At 39.3% G+C, this 19,929-nt stretch overlaps 1 protein-coding gene across 1 annotated transcript in view; it reads right to left on the bottom strand.

Moving 5' to 3' along the window:
- Positions 1-846: 846 nt before the first annotated feature.
- Positions 847-19,929, bottom strand: part of ZNF662 (zinc finger protein 662) — a 104,142-nt gene continuing 85,059 nt past the window's right edge. The window contains 3 exon segments of the mRNA XM_071217164.1: positions 847-1,405; positions 1,522-1,629; positions 1,631-2,367. Coding sequence (XP_071073265.1) covers positions 847-1,405; positions 1,522-1,629; positions 1,631-2,367 — 1,404 coding nt within the window.

Below are 19,929 nucleotides of genomic sequence, written 5' to 3'. Positions count from 1 at the left end.
TGCTTCTCATTCCTCATGTATAATATCACAGACCTAATCATTTAGCTCAGATTCCATCTTGTTTGGCAACTGAACTTAAATGGAAGTATTGATTGATTTGAGAGCAATTATCTTTCCTCTGGAAAGAGACCTCAATCAGCTTTATTTTTTGAACTATTTCATTTTTTTTATTACATTATATCTGGTAAAAATAAGTTTCAAAATTTGCAAGACTAAAGAAATGCAGTGTTGGTCCTCAAAGAACAATTTAGTTGGAGTTAAGACTGACAGATATGAGACTATTAGAAAAATACAAGACAGCACATAATAAATCCCAACTTGGGTGATTCTGATTATAAGTAGAATAGTGAGAGAGGTCAGTTTAGTTGAAGGAGCTGGGTCTTAGATGATGAAGGGAAACTTTTAGCCCAGGGAAACTTGAGCAAATAAAAATGGGTAGAGTCAGAAACATGTAGTGAAATAGAGAACAGTGGACTCAGGAGTCAAAAAGGCCTGGTTCCAGTCTCAACTCACTCACTAATGTAATGAGTGTTCTATAACTGCTTTCAAGCTCAGATTCTTCTAAAATGGAAATAAGAGTTCCCACCTTGTAAAATGGAAATAAGAGTACCCACCTTGATTTTTGTGAAAATTAAATAATGAATGTAATGTAAACACAGTATCTGAGACATACTAGGTGCTCAGCTAAATAGTGGCTAGTATAAACGCAGGTGAATGGGGGACCAAACTTACTAAAGTACATGGTATCTGTTCAGGAGAAGGGTCAAGATATTATTTGTTGTTAGGGTAAAAGCAAATTATGGAGGGTCATCTCATTCAGTCCTTGGGGGTCCTATATCATAAGTTTTATAAACAAATATCACCAGTGTACATTCTCTTATGTTCAAGAAAGACAGAGGTCTCACAGTTACAGGGTTTCTCTCTAGAATGGCGCCTCTGGTGCTTTGTCAAGACAGAATTCTGACTGAAGGCCTTCCCACAGTCATTACATTTATAGGGTCTTTCCCCAGCATGGATTCTCTGATGTCCGATAAGGCATGCCTTGCAAATGAAGCTTTTCCCATGGTTGGAACACTCATGAGGCTTCTCCCCAGTGTGGACCCTCTGGTGCTGAGCGAGGTCAGAATTCCACACGAAGCCTCTCCCACAGTCGTTACATTCATAACACTTCTCCCCCGTGTGGATTCTTTGGTGTTGAAGAAGGGCTGGGTTCCGAGTAAAGCTTTTTCCACATTTCTTACAAGTGTAAGTTTTCTCCCCAGTGTGGCTTCGCTGATGTTGTATAAGGCTTGTGTTCTGACTAAAGCCCTTCTCACATTCCTTACATTCAAAGGGTTTCTCTCCAGTATGTATTCTCTGATGCTGGATCAGGTTTGATTTCCAAACAAAGGCTTTAGCACGTTCTCTTTTTTTAAAAAAATATTTATTTATTTATTTATTTATCTCCCCTTCTCCCCGCCCCCCATCCCCCACCCTGGTTCTTTGTTCTCTGTGTCTATTTGCTGCGTCTTCTTTGTCCACTTTTCAGCACATTCTTGACATTCATAGGGTTTCACTCTAGTGTGAATTCTTTGATGTGCAATGCAATGTGATCTAAAACTGAAAGCCTTCCTACATTCTTTACATCTACACCTTCTCTCCATTATTAATTCTGTGATGTTGATCAAAGTCTTCATTTTGATCAGGACACTTGCTGGAGTCTTCATAAATACAAACTACTATCTTGCTTAGAATTTGTTGACACATAGCAAGGTGGGTATTGACAGTATTCTCTGAATTCTCATCTACTGAGATCATCTCATCCTTGACAATCACTTCTATAATATCATTTGTAGTGTTTTCTACATTTTCTCCATTGGAGTAGCCAAGCCATTTCCCTATCCTTAATTCCTCCTCTTCAAAGCTTTTTCCAAACCAGAATTCCTGGGAGTCATACTGCTGGGGTCCACTTAGTAGCACTATTTGGTCCTGTGCCTCTTCAAAAATGTCGAGTACAAAATAGGCTTGGACCCACTCCTTCCAGTTTCAGTTCAATGGCTCTTCAACCTGCTCAAGCTGGGAGATCCCAGCAGGCTTTAGAAATGGATATCCCAGGGAAGCCACAGCCCCATAGTTCTCCAGCATCACGAACCTGTACAGAGCCCTCTGGGCAGGAGCCAGGCCGGTCCGCTCGTTCTTAGAGAAGTAGACCGCCACATCCTCGAAAGTCACCGGCTGCGTCGGGGCGGCCACGCGCGCTGCCTCGAGGTGGGCCCAGCCCCCCAGGGCCGACACACCGGGCCTCCCTCCGGGCCGCGGGGCGCGCCGCGCGCCAGGGGCTGCGGGGCTGAGCTTCGGCCTGCGCCCCGCGCAGGGGCAGGGGCCAGGCTGCCTCAATCAGCTTTGGAGTTGTAGACAGGAGCCTAGAATAATCTGAGTCTAAACACCAAAAATAACAAACAAACAGGAACCATATCTATAGTAGATAGTCCTGGCTACTCTGATACAAGTGCAAGTATGTGTGAAGTTTATAAAAATAAAATTCGACCACGGGGATATTTGATGCAGTGAATATCATGCCTGTGTGGTTAAGTGTTACAGTGGAAATACTCATACCACTCAAGGTCACAATCGGTCAGTATTTCTATTTTAAATCCCTTCTGAATGAAGTCCAAAACCTACAGCATTACCGGAAAGACCATTAATTTCCAAATGAATATATACAGTTAAATTGAAACTGGTACTTTGGAGTTTGCTTTTGGAAATTTAGGGATTCCCCTCTACCCCCCAGCTCCTCCTTCCCATTAAAAAATAATTGCTACAAACAATGTGCAACTGATACCAGATGTTGTAGCAAATTAGAGACTCATTGTGGGAGAACGGCACTCTACAGATTTTTTTTTTCTAAATCTGTTAGTGTATCCCCACCCAAATTCCATTACAGAACTATTATTATAGAGCCGTTTTATGGGAATAATAGGCAAGGAATGAAGGGAAAATTTATACCTAGATTTACTTTTCCTGAATATCCTCTGGCAATTTCCTCATTTTTTATAGGACAAAATTCTATTCTAAAAGTTGTATAAGACAAGTTTAATGTTACATTTTATAATTAGAGTATGATACTGTACCAGATGTACATAAATAACATCATTTTTGAATGGTAGTTTGAAGATATGTTCAAATAGATGCATATGTTCAAACAGATAATTGAGGTCCTTAGAATCATATTAGCACACTAGATGTCTTCTTCTAAAAAATCAAGAAATGTATCATTGAAAGAGGGTACATTAGGTATGTATGTAAAGTTTAAAGAAGAATAAAATATCAGCGCCCTGTAAGGCCATGACTTCATCAATACCCTTGAAGCCTCTGTGTGTCCTTCCCTGGCCACATCTTCCAACATTTTTTGAAAAATTTAAAACAGGGTTTAGGCCACAACAATTTTGTACTTTATTGCATAAAAGATTGCTATTTAGTCAAAGATCATGACAGAGTGACAGAGTGTGGAAGGGGTTATATTTCTTTCCCCAAAGAAGATAAGGCCTTTGGTTTTTAGTTTCAGACATGTCTACATTTGTCTGGTCTGGTTGTCCATGACTCCTTCTCTAAGGCTCATCTGGGGCTTTGCTTGGAAAGTGCTCTCCCATTTCTGATCGCTCTGTGCCTGCCCAATCTATCTGCCACAGTTTCCCAGGGGACCTGAAAATAAGAAGGGTGTGCTTAATTGCAGGACTCGGTATAACCACACTTGCCTCCACTGGCTTTCATCCAATAAGGAAAATGCATCCAAATTATTATATTTGACCCTCTTGTGCCCTAAGATAAGATTTTCTTTATATGCATGCTTTTATTTATCCAAATACCTCAAATATTTACCACTGTCAAGAATTCCAAGATAAAATTTTCTAAAGTCATCCTTTGACTTGCACCTTTAAAAATTATTTTTCTCGATCTTCAATTCTTAGGCTTTAACATTTACCAGGACATAGCATATCTCCCATTGTTGTTCAAACACTGAAATGCATACTAACCATATGAACTAATCATATAGTCATTTCTCTGTTATTTTGTTTTGTTTTAGGGTTTGTATACAGATTATTAAATCAAGGTTCTTTTCCTGTGGACCCAATCATTAGTGTGTGTGTGTGCATGGTGTGTGTGTGTGTGTGTGTGTGTGTGGAGAGAGAGAGAGAGAGAGAGAGAGAGAGAGAGAAGACTCAAGAAATAATTCCTTTCACTTTCATTGCTGCTATTTATTTTAGGTGTGTCTAGTCAACTCATATTTTCACATTTTAATTTACAAAGTAAATGGTCTGAAAAGTTGGTTAACATACAAATCATATCTCTCCACAGAGGAAATTTTAGTTATGTTTAAAGTCTCTGTAACAATTCCTTATTAGCAGAATAGCCCATGTTAATATTGAATTAAATACACTAATAGAAATGCAAAAATACCTTGATGTTTAAACCATCCTGAACTTAGGATAATATCTGCCCACTGTAATCACTGGTCATTTTCTTCTCAAAGGGGGTTTTGTTTTTTAATTTTCCCATCATCACCATATCCAACACATAAAGCAATACATCTGTAGCTTAGGACCAGAAAAAAACATTTCGGGATGTATATTCAAGTGGAAAGTATTGATAATCCTATTCATGGCAGCCCCAAAAGTGTGGAGCATTACTTTGGTTAAAGAAATATTAAATATGAACAAAAATATTTAGGAAATGTAAGAAATGGAAATGAAGCAGGCTAGTAAGATACAGAATCAATAGATGGATCTGGAACCTGGGAGAGAGTCCATGTGGACATTAATACCCCCCAAGATGACTGCTGGAAGACCCTCCCCAAGATTCTGCCACTCAGAACAAAGACTTCTTCTGGAAGCCAGAAGAAGCCCTGGATATTCCCCAAGGACTTTATCACTGGACCCTCGTGGGGGATTGATGGGTGGGGTGATCAATCAAAACAGCAAACAGCTGGAACTCCTCCTTTGCCATTAGCAAAGGGGTGGAATAATTAATGGTTCAAAAAACCAGGAGCGAGTCCTGAATGCTCTCTTGTGCACTCTCTTGTCTGTGGATCCCTGTTCTGCCCTCTGTACCCTGCTCTCGCTGTTTTTTCTTTGCCATGTGGCCATGCAAGTAAAACCTAGGCATTTATGACCTATAATAGGGAATTGTAGTTTGTAAATCAGCCCTCTTTTTCACTTTTCAGCCCCTTCCTCTCCACCTGGTCCCCCTGATCTGTTATTGTCTCCCATTTCTCGTCCCTCCCTGCCTGAATAAATTCCTGGCCTAACTCACCCGACTTGCTCTAAAAATTCATTTCTGCAGCATAGTTAAGAACCTACACAACATCTGGTAACAGAAAGAATTAGAGTATATCTTCAAGGGTAACCAGATTCATTCTAGGAGAGATGGATGTCCTTTCTAAAGATCTTCAGTTAATACCAGGTTATTCTTAAAACCCAGTCTCTTCCCAAAGAGAATGTAAAATTCACTTATAGTCATTTAATTACCTCATCTTGCTTCCCTTTACTAGGGTTACTTATGTTTTTCATTCTATTACTTGCTAATAAAGGCTACATTTATTTTTGTAACAGTTTTAAAAAAAACTTTGGTTTGAATAAAATGCAAGAGAAACAATGTTAGACTACAGTAGCTAAGATGAATTTTTTCCTGATCAGTATGCTATCAAAGAAGGAAGGAAAAAGGAAAAAAATTTCAAACCTATTTATGAGATTGCAAAAAGGATTGTTTCTATTATACAAAAGTTAAGTAACCCCTGAATACCATGGATAGCTGTTTTGTATGGACTGCTTCTTTTAAATGCATGGTGATATTACACACATTTATGTAAATAATGGGTGATGATATTAGTATTACATGCATATCATCTCTGTTATGTGACATTTCTCCTGAAAAACTCTCCTAAACCCATTAATTTTGGCTCAAGAAATCAGTGAAATCATATAGGCATTTTAGGAAATCAATTAGAATGTAAATAATTCCTCTCCCAGTCTGAAGAAGAGAATCAATGCTCTGTTCAGACACCTACATTTCTGCAGGTAAGTAGATAGCATACAGTTGAAAAAGTTCATTCATGATGTACATGATGTGGTAGGGTGAACTTAGGCTGATATGGGATCAAATCCTAGCTTTGCTACTTAGAAGCCACGGGACTTCAGGTACATTATTTGATTTCTCTCAGTCTCAGTTTCCCTGTTTGCAAAATAAGAAAAATACTTCTGTGTTCATAGGGAAACACAAATGTTCATTAGGAATACAGGTCTTTCTAATAATAATAATAGTAATAATATCTTACAATTTCTGATACTTCTAAATAATGACTTGTGCTAGCTGATGGATATTTTACTCTATAACTTAAAGAACATACCTTTCTTTAAAATGTGTCAGTGATGAAGAAATCGATTCCATTCATTTTGTCATAATAAAGGAACAAAACAGACATTTATGGAATTGAAAATAATGAACAGCTAAACATTTCAGTTCCAAAGATTTTTCTTGCACATTAAATAATAAATCTTTTCTTCCATCTCCCCTGTCTCTAAAGATTTTGAAATGTGCTTATTTATGACTCTCATGAAGCTACATTGTAGGCAGTGAGCATACTCTCCTGTCACAGGAGGAAAAAGGCTCTCTTCCCTAGCTTTCATGGTCCAAGCCAGCCAGAAACAGCCCTATTTTAACTTGGATACAAGACGAAACAAATGATGTAATTACTTTAGCTATCCTACCGGTGTGAGATGCATCTGCCTTCAATCCTCTCCAAATAGTAACAATTACTGGCTTAATGTTGATGACTTTTCACTAATCAAGATCTTTATTTATAGCCTTATAAACGAATGTGTACTCACGTAGCAGTTTACATATGAAACAAACATTTCTAGGAACCCTGGAGTTTATGTTTGCTTCGGACTCAGACAGTTCACCAGGTATTATAAGTAGACAGAGTTCATGTCCATGCTATAAGAGACACATTTCAGTAACATAGACAATTGCTTAATAAGAGTAGTGTCTGAATCTAATATGGTCAGGAGGAAAAAATCTTTCATTTCTACCCTCCCCCTTTTTTTGGCTCAGTATTTTTGAAAACCTATGAAATATGTAACAATGTGGGTATAATATACCTTTACTGGAGGTGGACTTGGCCCAGTGGTTAGGGCGTCCATCTACCACATGGGAGGTCCCTGGTTCAAACCCTGGGCTTCCTTGACCTGTGTGGAGCTGACCCATGTGCAGTGCTGATGAGCGCAAGGAGTGCTCCTGCGAAGGGGAGCCCCATGAGCAAGGAGTGCTCCCCATAAGGAGAGCCGCCCAGCGTGAAAGAAGTGCAGCCTGCCCAGGAATGGTGCTGCACACATGGAGAGCTGACACAACAAGGTGACACAACCAAAAGAAACACAGATTCCCGTGCCGCTGACAACAACAGAAGAGGACAAAGAAGACGCAGCAAATAGACACCAAGAACAGACAACTGGGGGGGGGGGGCGGGGAGGGGAGATAAATAAATAAATCTTTGAAAAATAATATATATACCTTTACTTTCACAAATGAATCAATATTGACCCAAGAGGAGACTCTGGAAGGGCTAATGACAGAACTCTTTTTTCACACACATTCACATGCACAGACACAAGCTGTGGACACATGAAACCAGTATTAGTTCACAAAGAACAAGTCCTGACAAGTTTTTGTGGGGTGGGGTGGGGGGGCTGGTTGGCAAAGGAATGGATTTCAATACAGTGTATCTGGATCTTGGCAAGGCATTTGACTATATTTTTTATGATACTCTTTTGGAGAGAAGAAAATATGTTTTAGGTGATAACACAAGCCAATGAATATAAAATTACTCAAGCCATGTTTATTAATGAATGAATAGGAACCTGTCCAAATATTCTTCAGTACAACATAGAGTTCTTAATGTTGGCCCCTGATAAGTCAAAGAAGTTTTCAAGTACTTGGATGAGGAGTTAAAAGTTGTTCAAGGTTTCTGGAGCATGTATATGTAGACAAGGGCAGGTAGTTTAAGCATCAGGTCATTTAGGATTTCAGATGTCTTCAAATGCATTTATGGTTATCTTTTCATAACATGGAATTATTCAAGAATTTTAAACTGATAGTGTCAGGAGATTTAAATTTTAGGTGATTGACCTAAGAGAAAAATTGAAGGAGGAAAGTCTGAAGGAGGGTGACAATAAAGAGGCATTGATAATTATCAGTCAAGAAACAATATAGACCTTTGGTAGTGGAGCTGGGGAGGAAGAGAAATACATGATATGTATTTTTTAAATCAAAAAAGCTTTTATTGTTATAACTTATATACCACTCAAAATTTCCCATTTTAACCACTTTCAAGTATACAATTCAGTGGTAATAATAAATTCATAATGTACTATCATCACCAACATCCATTAGCCAAATTTTTCATCACTTCAAACAGAAACCCATCAAGCAATAACCCCTCATTCCCTTTCCTGAGCCCTAGTAACCTATAATCTACTTTCTGCCTCTATGAATTTGCTTAATTGAGATATAAGTGAGGTCATACAATATTTTTCTTTTTCTATCTAGCTTATGTCACTCAACATGAGGTCTTCAAGGGTTACTCATATTATAGTATATATCAGAACTTAATTCCTTTTATTGGCTGAATAATATCATTGCATGTAATACTATTAATACATTTCATTTATTCATCTGTTGGTGCATACTTAGGTTGCTTCCATCTTTTGGCTCTTGTGAATAATGCTGCTATGAACATTGGTGTATGAATATCTGTTTGAATCCCTGCTTTCACTTCTTTGGGATATATATATATCTAGAAGTGGGATTGCTAGGTCATATGTAATTCTATGTCCAGCTATCTGAGAAACCACCAAACTGATTTCCACAGTGGCTGCACTGTTTTACACCCCCACCAGCAATGTACAAGGATTCCAATTTCCCCACATTCCTTCCAACCCTTGTTATTTTTTGCTTTGTTTTTTTTTTTTTAAATAATAGCTATCCTAGAAGGTATGAAATAGTATCTCATTGTGGTTTTTATTTGTATTTCCCTGATGACTAATGATGGTGACCATTTTTTCATGTGTTCATTGGCCATTTGTACATCTTCTTTGGAGAAATGTCTATTCAAGTCCTTTGCCCAATTTTTAAAAATTGGGTTACTTGTCTTTTTGTTCTTCAGTTGTAGGAGTTCATATATAGTCTTATCATATACATGGTTAGCAATTATTTTCTCCCATTTCGTAGGTTGTCTTTTCACTTTCCTGGTAATATCTTTAGGCATACAAAGTTTTAAAATTTCGTTGAAGTTCGTTTATCATATTTTTTCTTTTGCTTGTGCTTTTGCTGTCTTATCCAAGAAATCCCTGTCAAACCCAAGGTTGTGAAAAATTTCCCCTATGTTTTATTCTAAGAGTTCTATTCTTTAGTGCTTACGTTTACATCCTGCATCAATTTAGAGTTTCTTACTGTAAATGGTGTAAGGTAGGGGCCCAACTAAATTCTTTTGCATGTAGATGGCCAATTTTTTTCAGCACCATTTGTTGAAGAGACTATTCTCTTCCCATTTAAGGTATTTGGTACCCTTGTTGAAAATCAGCCCTATGTGTAAGGGTCTATACATGAGATTTAAAAGGGTAATATCAAAAGGGCTGGATGACTGATAGGCTGTTTATGGGAGAAATCCAAGAAGGCCTCAGGGTCTCTGATGAAGGAGACTGGGTAGATGGTGGCAGCATACACCAAATTCAGGAGTTGAAGGAAAGGTTAAATCAATTAATCTGTTAGGCAGCCGGTAGGCATTTGAATGCATGGCCCTGAAGCTCAGCATTGAGGTCTGGGCTGGAAATATATTTATTATTCTGTAGGTAGACTCTGAAACTGTAGATTGTCCAGGGACATGAGTGAAATAAGTAGATTAATTTCTGAGGAACACAGTTTATGAGCTTGACAGAGGAAGAGGAGCCCAGAAAGAAGAGCAAGGAAGAATACCCAGGGGGTGAACTCCACAAGGACACAATTTCAGATCAATATAAGAACATTCTAAAAATTAGAGTTGTTCAAAAAATGGGGTAGGGGGAGATTGATTGTTGCAAGTTATGCTGACTGGTGATGTTAAATCAGAAGCAGAACAACCCTTTGTCTGGATGTCACAGAAGGGATTCACCCCCTTGTGAAGAGGTTTCCCTGCTAACGATATACTTTTTCTTTTCTCCCTCCTCTCCCCCACCCTGCTGTTTTTGCTGTCTGTGTCCATTTGGTGTGTGATCTTCTGTATCTATTTCTCTTTTTGTCTTCTCTTCTTGTCTTTCTCCTCTAGGATTCACCATGATTCAATCTTGGAGACCTCTTATGTGGAGAGAGGTTCCCTGTCAATTGTGCCACCTCGGTTCCTGGTTTCTGTTGCATCTTGCCTTGACTCTCCCCTTTGTCTCTCTTTTGTTGCATCATCATCTTACTGTGCGGCTCGCCGCTGTGGGCCCTGGCTCACCGTGCAGGCACACCTTCACCAGGAGGCCCTGGAGATTGAAGCTGGGCCCTCCCATATGGTAGACGGAAGCCCAATCACTTGAGCCACATCCGCTTGCCAACGATATACTTTCTAATCACTAGAAATACCTACCATTTCATCAGAAAATAATGTGAACTAACAAAACCCTGAGAGATCTTTACTTGTTCAATACTTGAGGTTTTCAGGACTGATTGCATTAAGGAGAAATATCTGAGCCTTTTTGGTCTTCCATGTTGAGGGGTAGGCAAATCCTACTCAGAAATTGCTGCAAATATGTCGGGAATATAAAGCCAAAATAATAGCCGGGATTCTCTTATAAATAATTCTCGTTGAAAGATTCAAACTTAATGACCAAAACACTTTGTTTCCAATAAGATGAGTAAAAGAACTGCCAGCACCTCAGAAGACAACTCCCCTGGTGTCAAAAGAAGGCTCTGTGTGTGTTACAGTTTTATTTATAGTTATTGCTAATATTCCGAAGATACGATAAGAACATAGACGAGAATCATTCCTGTTCTCTGTCCTAACTCACAGGGTTGACAGAATCATGGGGAAATGGAAAGCAACAAAGTAACCTCTCCAAAGAGCCACTTGATAGATATTCCATCTTCTGTCTGGGAGGAGAGAGCAACCTTTGCCTTTGGGTCCTTTATTTGGTTCTGTAACTAATAATGAGGCCCATCTGCCACTACATGCTGACTAAAGCACAGCTGCATTCCCTCAGACAAGGTCTGCTTCTCCCTAGGCTCAGCCAGACCTGGATGAAGTTCAGATCATCAGTTAATGTAATCCCATTGCAGGTCCCCAGAGAATGATAATCAGCTTTCCAAGCAAATGCTGATTGGCTGGGAATCATTTCTATTGTCTGCACATAGGCAAAGTTATTTGGCAACTAAGGCAATAAATCCTTGTCCCAAAGCCTAAATTATTCATTATTTGACATTTGCTACCTCCCACCCCTGCCTCTGAGAGGGTGAGGTTTCTATTAAAAATGTACCATTCTTTAGACATTATGTCTTCCATCACTGTGTAAGATCTGTTGCCTTGTATGTACAGTGACATTTTCAAATTTTTTTTTATTATTTAAAAATTTAAAAATATTTTTAAATTTTGTTTGTTATTTTTAAAACTATCATTATTATTTCATTTTCTTATTAGTTTTATTTCATTATTTTCTTGGTTTCATCTTTGGAGAAGTTTTGGATCACAGAAGGGTCACAGTTGTGGCAGGGGAGGATCATAGGTGCAGGGTGTTGGTGATGGGGGATGCATGGGAAAGGGTTCATCTGGGGCATGTCTCTAAGGCATATGAATGTGCTCAAGTGTTCATGGCATTGTCGCGGTGGGTGGAGATTCACACAATAACTGAAAGAATATTGAATTCCCATTCTGGAAAATTCTGCTACATTCTCTAATGGTACTGCAAGAATCCCCCAAGTGCCTAGTGCAGGAGGATGAACCATTGTACCAGGCCCTTAATATTGATGATTGTACTTAGGAAGCTTTTCTTTTGAAATTGCAACTCAGTCTAGCATTATAGGTTGCCTACAAGTTACCTCCTGAGGGCCTCCTTGTTGCTCAAATGTGTCCGCTTTCCAAGCCAAGCTCAGAATATAAATGCACTACTTCCCAACCCAACCCACCCTGGCATGGGACTTGACTCCCAGGGATGAGCCTCCCTGGTACTGAGGGATTATTACCAAGCACCAACTAGCAATGCAACCAGAAAAAGACCTTGACCATGACGGGGGAGTGGTAAATACAAATGAGTTTTAATGGCTAAGAAATTTCAAAGTGAGTCTGGAGGTCATTCCAGAGATTACACTTATGCATACCTCAGCAGAATCTTATTGACTGCCATAGTAAATAGTGCCTCAAATAGTGAGGCTCCTGAGAGCTCTAGAGACATCCAGACACTGTAGGCAGGGCAAACAGCTCAGGAGTTCTGCACCATGCCAATGGACCTTACCTTGGAATTTATGCTCCCCAGTGTCAGAATTGGACTCAGTTGTGGCTTCCCTGCACATAGCTCTTCTGCCCTTCTATTTGAACCTATAGTTTGTACTATAGTTGATAGATGTATGTCCAAGAGACTTAAATCATTGGTCTGCCCACATTTGTCTTATACTATGTACCCACACTGTTCTAAATTCTTTACATATTATCTGCCCATGGGCCAATTGGACCCTGAATCTCAGCAGAGTCACAACACTGATTTTCCAGTTCATTGGACTCACCCAGGACAACTAACAAGGTGATGATGATGGACAATGCCCATCCCAAGGAAAAGAGAGAGTCTGCAATTGCAAGAAGATAGTTCCATCCATCTGCCCCATGGGATCTAAGCCCCATGGGATCTAAGCCCCCTCTCAATTAGAGGCAGAGTGGGCATCACCATCCCTGAATCCTCAGGATTGGGGAATGAACAATGGACTAAAGTAGATTTACTACTATTCTACTATAGGCTATTGTTATTCTACCAATGGAAGAACTTTTAACATTGAAGTGGAGGTAGTAGCCACTGAAGGGAAAAATAGGTGTAATATAGGGGCATTTTTGGGACATTGGAATTGTCTTGCATGACATTGCAATGATGTATACAGGGCATAATATATTTTGTCATAATTTACAAAATTACACAGGACAGAGTGTAAACTATAATCCATGGTTAATGTCAATGCTTCAATATGTATTCATCAATTGTAACAAATGTACCATACTAATGAAGGATATTGTTAATGTGGGAAAGTGTAAGAAGGGAAGAAAGTAGGGTATATGGGAATCTCCTATATTTTTTACGTAACATTTATGTAATCAAAAGTTTCTTTTAAAAAAAAAACTGTACTATTCTTATATCCTTCTTTCAGAGTCAGTCAGTGAGGTTTTGAAACCTGCCTCTTTCATTTCTCAACTTTGTAACTTTGGATATACTAGCCTCTGATTCCTCATCCATCACAGGGGGTGGTTGTGAGACTTAAAATTTATAATATGTAAAAAATTTAGAGCAGTGTGGGCACATAGTATAAGACATATGTGGGTAGAATATGCAAGGTTTCTGATTTAGAAAACTCATCCTGAGCAAGCAAGGGGTGAAAACACAGGATGCCCAATAAATTAATATGTGGTTCAAAATTGAAGCAGGTGGCCTCACTTGTTGATGACTACTGGTCTGATTCACCTTTTCATACCTATTCTCCACAGACTGAGGTTTCTATTCTTTCTGATGAGGAGCTATTTATGATATGCTGATATCCCAAGAATCTTCAGGAAGCTGACCAGTGTGGGATGCTTGGAATTCTAGGTGTTGAGAAGCATTTGGAAGTAGGAAACTGCCAGTTGTTAAAAGCTGGTATCCTCCAACTCATTGACTCAACTTTTGAATTAAAGCACCTTTCTATTTAAGCTATTAAATCACAAAATTGTAGATATGGAAGAAACCTTTGATTATTATCAAATGCAACTCCTTCTTTTCACCTATAAATTAAGACATGGAGATATTAAATCATTTGTTCAAAATTTATGAGCAAATTAGTGGCAGAAGACAAATCTACCCTTCCTGTTCCAGTTCCCTCCCTCATATTTGTGAGGCAGGTTAGTACAGGGAACAAGGGATGGCAGCTTTTCAGAATAAAGCCATAACAGCAGGGACCCCCTGGTCAGAACCTAGCCAGAAGACCTCTCCTGGAAACCTTCTGAGGGGAGGCAGCTACCTGAGAACAAAGCCATAACCGTTACAGCCAAAACACCTGCCAAGACCCTGGTCACAAGGTCCTGTTTGAAACTTTCGGGCTCAATAGAAGCCCCAATAACTCCACACAGAAAGGCCTCCCTATAGTTCCCTGAAAGCTGACATGGAAAGTAGAAAGGCAACCAATCAGGACAGCAAATAGCTGAGGTCCCTCCTTAATACGGAAAAATGGGAGGAGGAAAGACCTTAAAATACTCCCCCAGGCTCCCACACTAGTGTCTCACCCTGCAGCATGCCCGCACCCATGTCTTAGGTATGTACTTTTTCTTTTCTCTCATTTCTTAATAAATTCTCATTGCCAGCCTTACTAAACTGGCACATCTCTGAATTCTGTCTTTTGATAAAGTCAAGAACCTAGAAACCCAGAACCCAGAGCATTCCACTAACATTTTCATCCAACAAATATTTCTTAGACTCTGATGATGTATAACACTTTGAGAGTAAGGAAATGAATAAAACATAGTCTCAACCCTCAAGAATCTTACAGCTTAGAGAATTCTACCAATGAACTGATCATTCTAAGACAATGTGGTAAGTGCTAAGTGTTACAATGTTGGGTGGAAAGATGTCAGAGAAGGTTATACTCTACTGATAATATCTGATCATCATGGATCCAATCATAAAATGTTAACACCATCCTAGGCTCTAGGGATACAGATATGTAGTGGTATAGACCCTGCCCTCCAAAGGTTGCAGAGACACAATAAAAGTAGCACACTCCATGTTACGTGGGTGTTGCAGTAGACCTCACCAAGGGATGTGACAATCAGAAAAGGAAATGGCAATCGTATTGTATTTTGAAGGAAATAAAAATCATAAGAGGCTATTTTGGGCTCAGAATTTATTCCCCAATGGCAGAAATGTGATTCTTCTGTCTCTTTGAAATCAACACAGTGGTTACAAGGAAGAATTAAAATGTGACCTAGAGCCTCCCTTCCTCTGCCAAATGTCTTGTTTCCACTATGCTTCCTCGTTTATCCTCTCAAGGATTTCTTTTTTATTTAAATGCATTTTCAAGATTATCCCCCACCCTCTTCTCAGCATCCAATTCTAGTTGTCTCTCAAGTCCTTTCCCAAATCCAGCCTCTTTCTTAAGAAAGATTCCAAAATAGGTTTCATTTTTCATATTAATTTTCTGACATTTTCCAATCATAACTCAATATGTGACTTCTAAGTAAAAAGTTTTCCAAACAACAAATTGTCACAATATGTCATCATTTAAATATTTTCCAACCATACTTATATGTGAATGTATGTATGTGGATTTTAAAAAGCATATTATAGTCTACTCAATGAATAAAACAGATTAATATTTAATATCTAGACATTATTATAAAAATTTGATGAATTGGTCCTTTTTTTCCCAAATCAGTGTGAAGTCATCAACTCAAGATTAGGAGAAAAATGAGATAACAAAATAAACTTTAAAGTAGCTATAGCATGTTTCATATTCTGGGAATCCTCAAATGTTTGCTTAAGGATGGCCAACACAATTGAAATAAGAGACAAAGTATCCAAACAAGTCTTTCAGTTTCTAAATATAGATAAATTTCCCCCATTCTCTACCTTACTTAGGAAAAACATAACTTCCCAGGAAGGAAACTTCACCTTACAAAACCACTCCAGTATTTCCCATGCTGGGAAATAAGCCAGATTCTTCCAACACGGAGAATTTTACTTGGGAAAAATTCAGAAATACAGGGAAATTTTAACTCTTTTTGTATTAACTACCATTGTGTAGTCCCCAAAAGTTTCCTTCTTCATGAAAGGTAATGAGAGAATAGTTAATGTCTTTTGAAAAAACTGGACAAACAAACAGAAAAAAAAACTGAAAACCTGGAGCAAGAGGTTGGGTGAGACCAGCACAATGCTCTGGAAAGACTCTAGACTGGGATCAAGATGCTTGGAACTGTCACTTACAAAGGAGAAGAGAGTAGATTCCATAGATAGGTAATTTTTTTATTTTTAAAGAAGCTTTAGGTTACATAAAGGTTACATAAAAAACATAGGGGATGCCCATATAGCACCTTTTCTCTCCCTCCTACGCTTTCCTCCATTAACAAACAACATCTTTCATTAGTGTGGTACATTTGTTATATTGATGAACACTTATTGAAGCATCGCTACTAACCATGGACTATAGTTTACATTATAGTTTACACTTGGCACCACACAATTTTATAGGTTTTGGAAAGATGTGTAATAGCCTGTATGCATCATTGCAATGTCATGCAAGACAATTCCAAAGTCCCCAAAAATGCCATGTTACACTTATTTTTCCTTCTCCCTCCTCTCAGAATCTCTGGTGGCCACTGTTTCTACATCAATGATACAAGTTCTTCCATTGCTAGAATAATCGTAAGTCTAATTAAGTCCTTAGTTGCATTCTCCCCTTACGTTTGTTCATTCCCCAATCTTGAGGATTTGGGGATGGTGATGCCCGCTCTGTTTCTGGTTGAGAGGGGGTTTAGATCCCTGGGCAGATGGATGAAACTGTCTTGCTTTCAGTTGTAGATACTCTGTTTTTTTGGGATGGGCACTGCCCATCTTTATCCTTTAGTTAGTTGCCCTGGATGAGTCCAGTGAATTGGAGAGTAGGTGTTGCAACTCCTGCTGAAATTCAGGGATCAACTGGCATATGAACAGACAGATTTAAGTCTCTGGGACATATATTTAATGAGTATAGTGCTAATTGTAGGTTCAAATAAAAGGGGCAGAAGAATCATGTGTAGGGAAATTGTAAATGAGTCTAACTCATTGAGGAGCTTATATTCCAAAGTAAGGTCCACTGGCAATCCTGAGATTATCTGCCCTGCCTATGGTGTCTAGATGTCTCTAGAATATAGACGGGTGTTTTTTTTAAAAAAAATTTCTTTCCCCTTCCCTCACCCCTAGTTGTCTGCTCTCTGTGTCCATTTGCTGCGTGTTCTTCTGTGTCTGCTTCTATTCTTGTCAGCGGCACGGGAATCTATGTCTCTTTTTGTTGTGTCATCTTGCCGCATCAGCTCTCTGTGTGTACGGAGCCACTCCTGGATAGATTTTTACATATTACATTTTATTTTATTTTATTTTTTTTTAAATATTTATTTATTATTATTATTTTTAAATTACATTAAAAAAAATATATGAGGTCCCATTCAACCCCACCGCCCCCGCCCCCCACTCCCCCCACAGCAACACTCTCTCCCATCATCGTGATACATCCATTGCACCTGGTAAGTTCATCTCTGAGCATCACTGCACCCCATAGTCAATGGTCCACATCATAGCCCAGACTCTCTCACGTTCCATCCAGTGGGCCCTGGGGGGATCTACAGTGTCCCGTAATTGTCCGTGAAGCAGTATCCAGGACAACTCCACGTCCCGAAAACGCCTCCACATCTCATCTCTTCCTCCCGTTCCCCACACCCAGCAGCCCCCATGGCTACCGTTCCCACACCCATTTCACATTTCCTCTGTGGACATTGGATTGGTTGTGTCCATTGCACACCTATGTCAAGTGAGGGCTTAGATTCCACATGGGTACTGGATGCACTCTTCCCGCTTCTAGTTGTAGACACTCTAGGCTCCATGTTGTGGTGGTTGACCTTCTTCAACTCCATGTTAGCTGAGTGGAGTAAGTCCAATAAGTCAAAGTGTAGGAGCTGAAGTCTGTTGAGGCTCTGGGCCTGGGTGTCATATTATCAGTCCAGAGATTCAAATCCCCTACATATATCTTAAACTCAGCTCCAACTACAATTCCAATAAAGTAGCATGCAAGTCTTGTGAAAAGAGATCCCCTCTGAGTCCATTTCCATCACGCAGAAACACCAGCTCCAAAGAAGGGCCATCTGTCATGGCAGTGAACCCCTTCTGCCATGACCATAGAACCCGTGGGTCTCTTTATCCCTCAAAAGAACCAATACCTGGGGTTGTATCTACCTTATCTGTCTCTTAGACTCTGTTCAGTTGTACATAGGGGTATTCCTTCTGACAACCTCCAGACTCTTTTTTAGAGACTCACAGCCTTATAATCTCATTTCTCCTTTCCATTTCCCCCTTACATTAGGTCAAACCGCTTCCTGAAGTCATGTTATTATATGTAGACAGGTATATTCTGCTGTTCCGCATTGAATCTTTAATTCAAGGTCATTTTCTAGTTGCTTCTTCAGCTGGTATGTGGTAGTGATCCCTCGGTACCAGGGAGGCTCATCCCCGGGTGTCATGTCCCACGCTGGGGGGAATGCATCGCATCTACACGCTGAGTTTGGCTGTGAGAGTGGCCACATTTGAGTAACATGAAGGCTGTCAGGAGGAAACCCCCAGGCACAATGCTACTCTAGGCCTTGTTCTTATTGCAGGTGCATAGGCTCAAAAGTGTAGCCATTAGTATCAAGAGCCCACTGTTGGGCCCTCCTTCCTTCCTGGTTCTTGCCGTTGCACCTGGAGGATTGCCGCTGCTCTCCCAGGGCCCACAACAGTGACCCCCCGGCCAGGAGCCCAGTACCCCCCCAGCTGTTGTTTTTAATTATTTCCACTATGAGTATATATAGACATTACCATATACCCTGGGCATATGCCCTGTATAACTCCCTGTCAACCATATATATCCTGTCAATAACATCCCATATCAGTATTCCTCCGTTGCCATTGTTGAACCACTCTGTGATCCAAAACTTCCCGTAAAGTGAATCCCAACATAATGTCAGCTTCAGAAGAGTCTTAGATCACCAAAATTCATATATACAATATACAGTATTTCCCCAGATCCACCATAAAACCTTTTCCCTTCCACAGCAATAATCTTTTAACTTATTCATATCATATTTCCTGAAACTGATGTACAGATTCCGAAACTATAGTTTTCAAACAAGGTAACATTTGTGCTTACTATGTGGTCCATACTTTAGGTTGTACAGTTTTCTAAATTTTTTAGTTATCCTATGTTTTGTCTTATGGTTTTCATTATTAGTCTGTCGTCCCCTATATGTTTTTGGTGTAATATTAGCTGTTTTATATTCATCCTCGTGTACTCTCACATAACTCCTCTTTTGCCCCCTTATTTACCTTTGTTCTATCCATTGCACGTCCATTTTCCCCTCCCCTTAGGGCCCACAACGCCTGCCAATCTAATGCCCTGGGAGCCGTCCTACATATTACATTTTAAAAGAGCCATTATTGATTTTGATATGTATATAATATATATATATATATAAACATCACCCCAAACAAGATGTGAAACATTTCTATCACTCTGAGTTTCCTCATGTCACTTTGCAACCAACCTCCTCCCTATCTCTTCCCCCACTTTTATTTCTAAGAGTGTAGATGAGTTTTTCCTCTTCTAGAATTTCATATAAATGGCGTCAGTATATGTATTCCCTTCTAACTTCTTTTAGATCAGTTGTTTTTGAGACTGATTCATGTTGGGTGCATTAATAGTTTTGTTTTTTTCTTTTTGCTGTGGAGTATATTTCATTGTATGAGTATACCACTATTTATTTATCCTTTGGCATTCACCTGTAGATGAACATTCAGATTGTTTTCGGTTTGGGTCTATGATAATTTAAGCTGCTATAGATGATCTATCATCTTGTTATTTGTTTTCCATTTGTCCCTTTAGAGTTCTTGTTTCTCTGTTTTGCATTTCCTGCCTTTATTTGGGTTAATCAAATGT

The sequence above is a fragment of the Dasypus novemcinctus genome, chromosome 9 (assembly GCF_030445035.2).
Source record: "Dasypus novemcinctus isolate mDasNov1 chromosome 9, mDasNov1.1.hap2, whole genome shotgun sequence".
NCBI lineage: Eukaryota > Metazoa > Chordata > Mammalia > Cingulata > Dasypodidae > Dasypus > Dasypus novemcinctus.
This window is presented reverse-complemented; position numbering and strand designations above follow the sequence as displayed.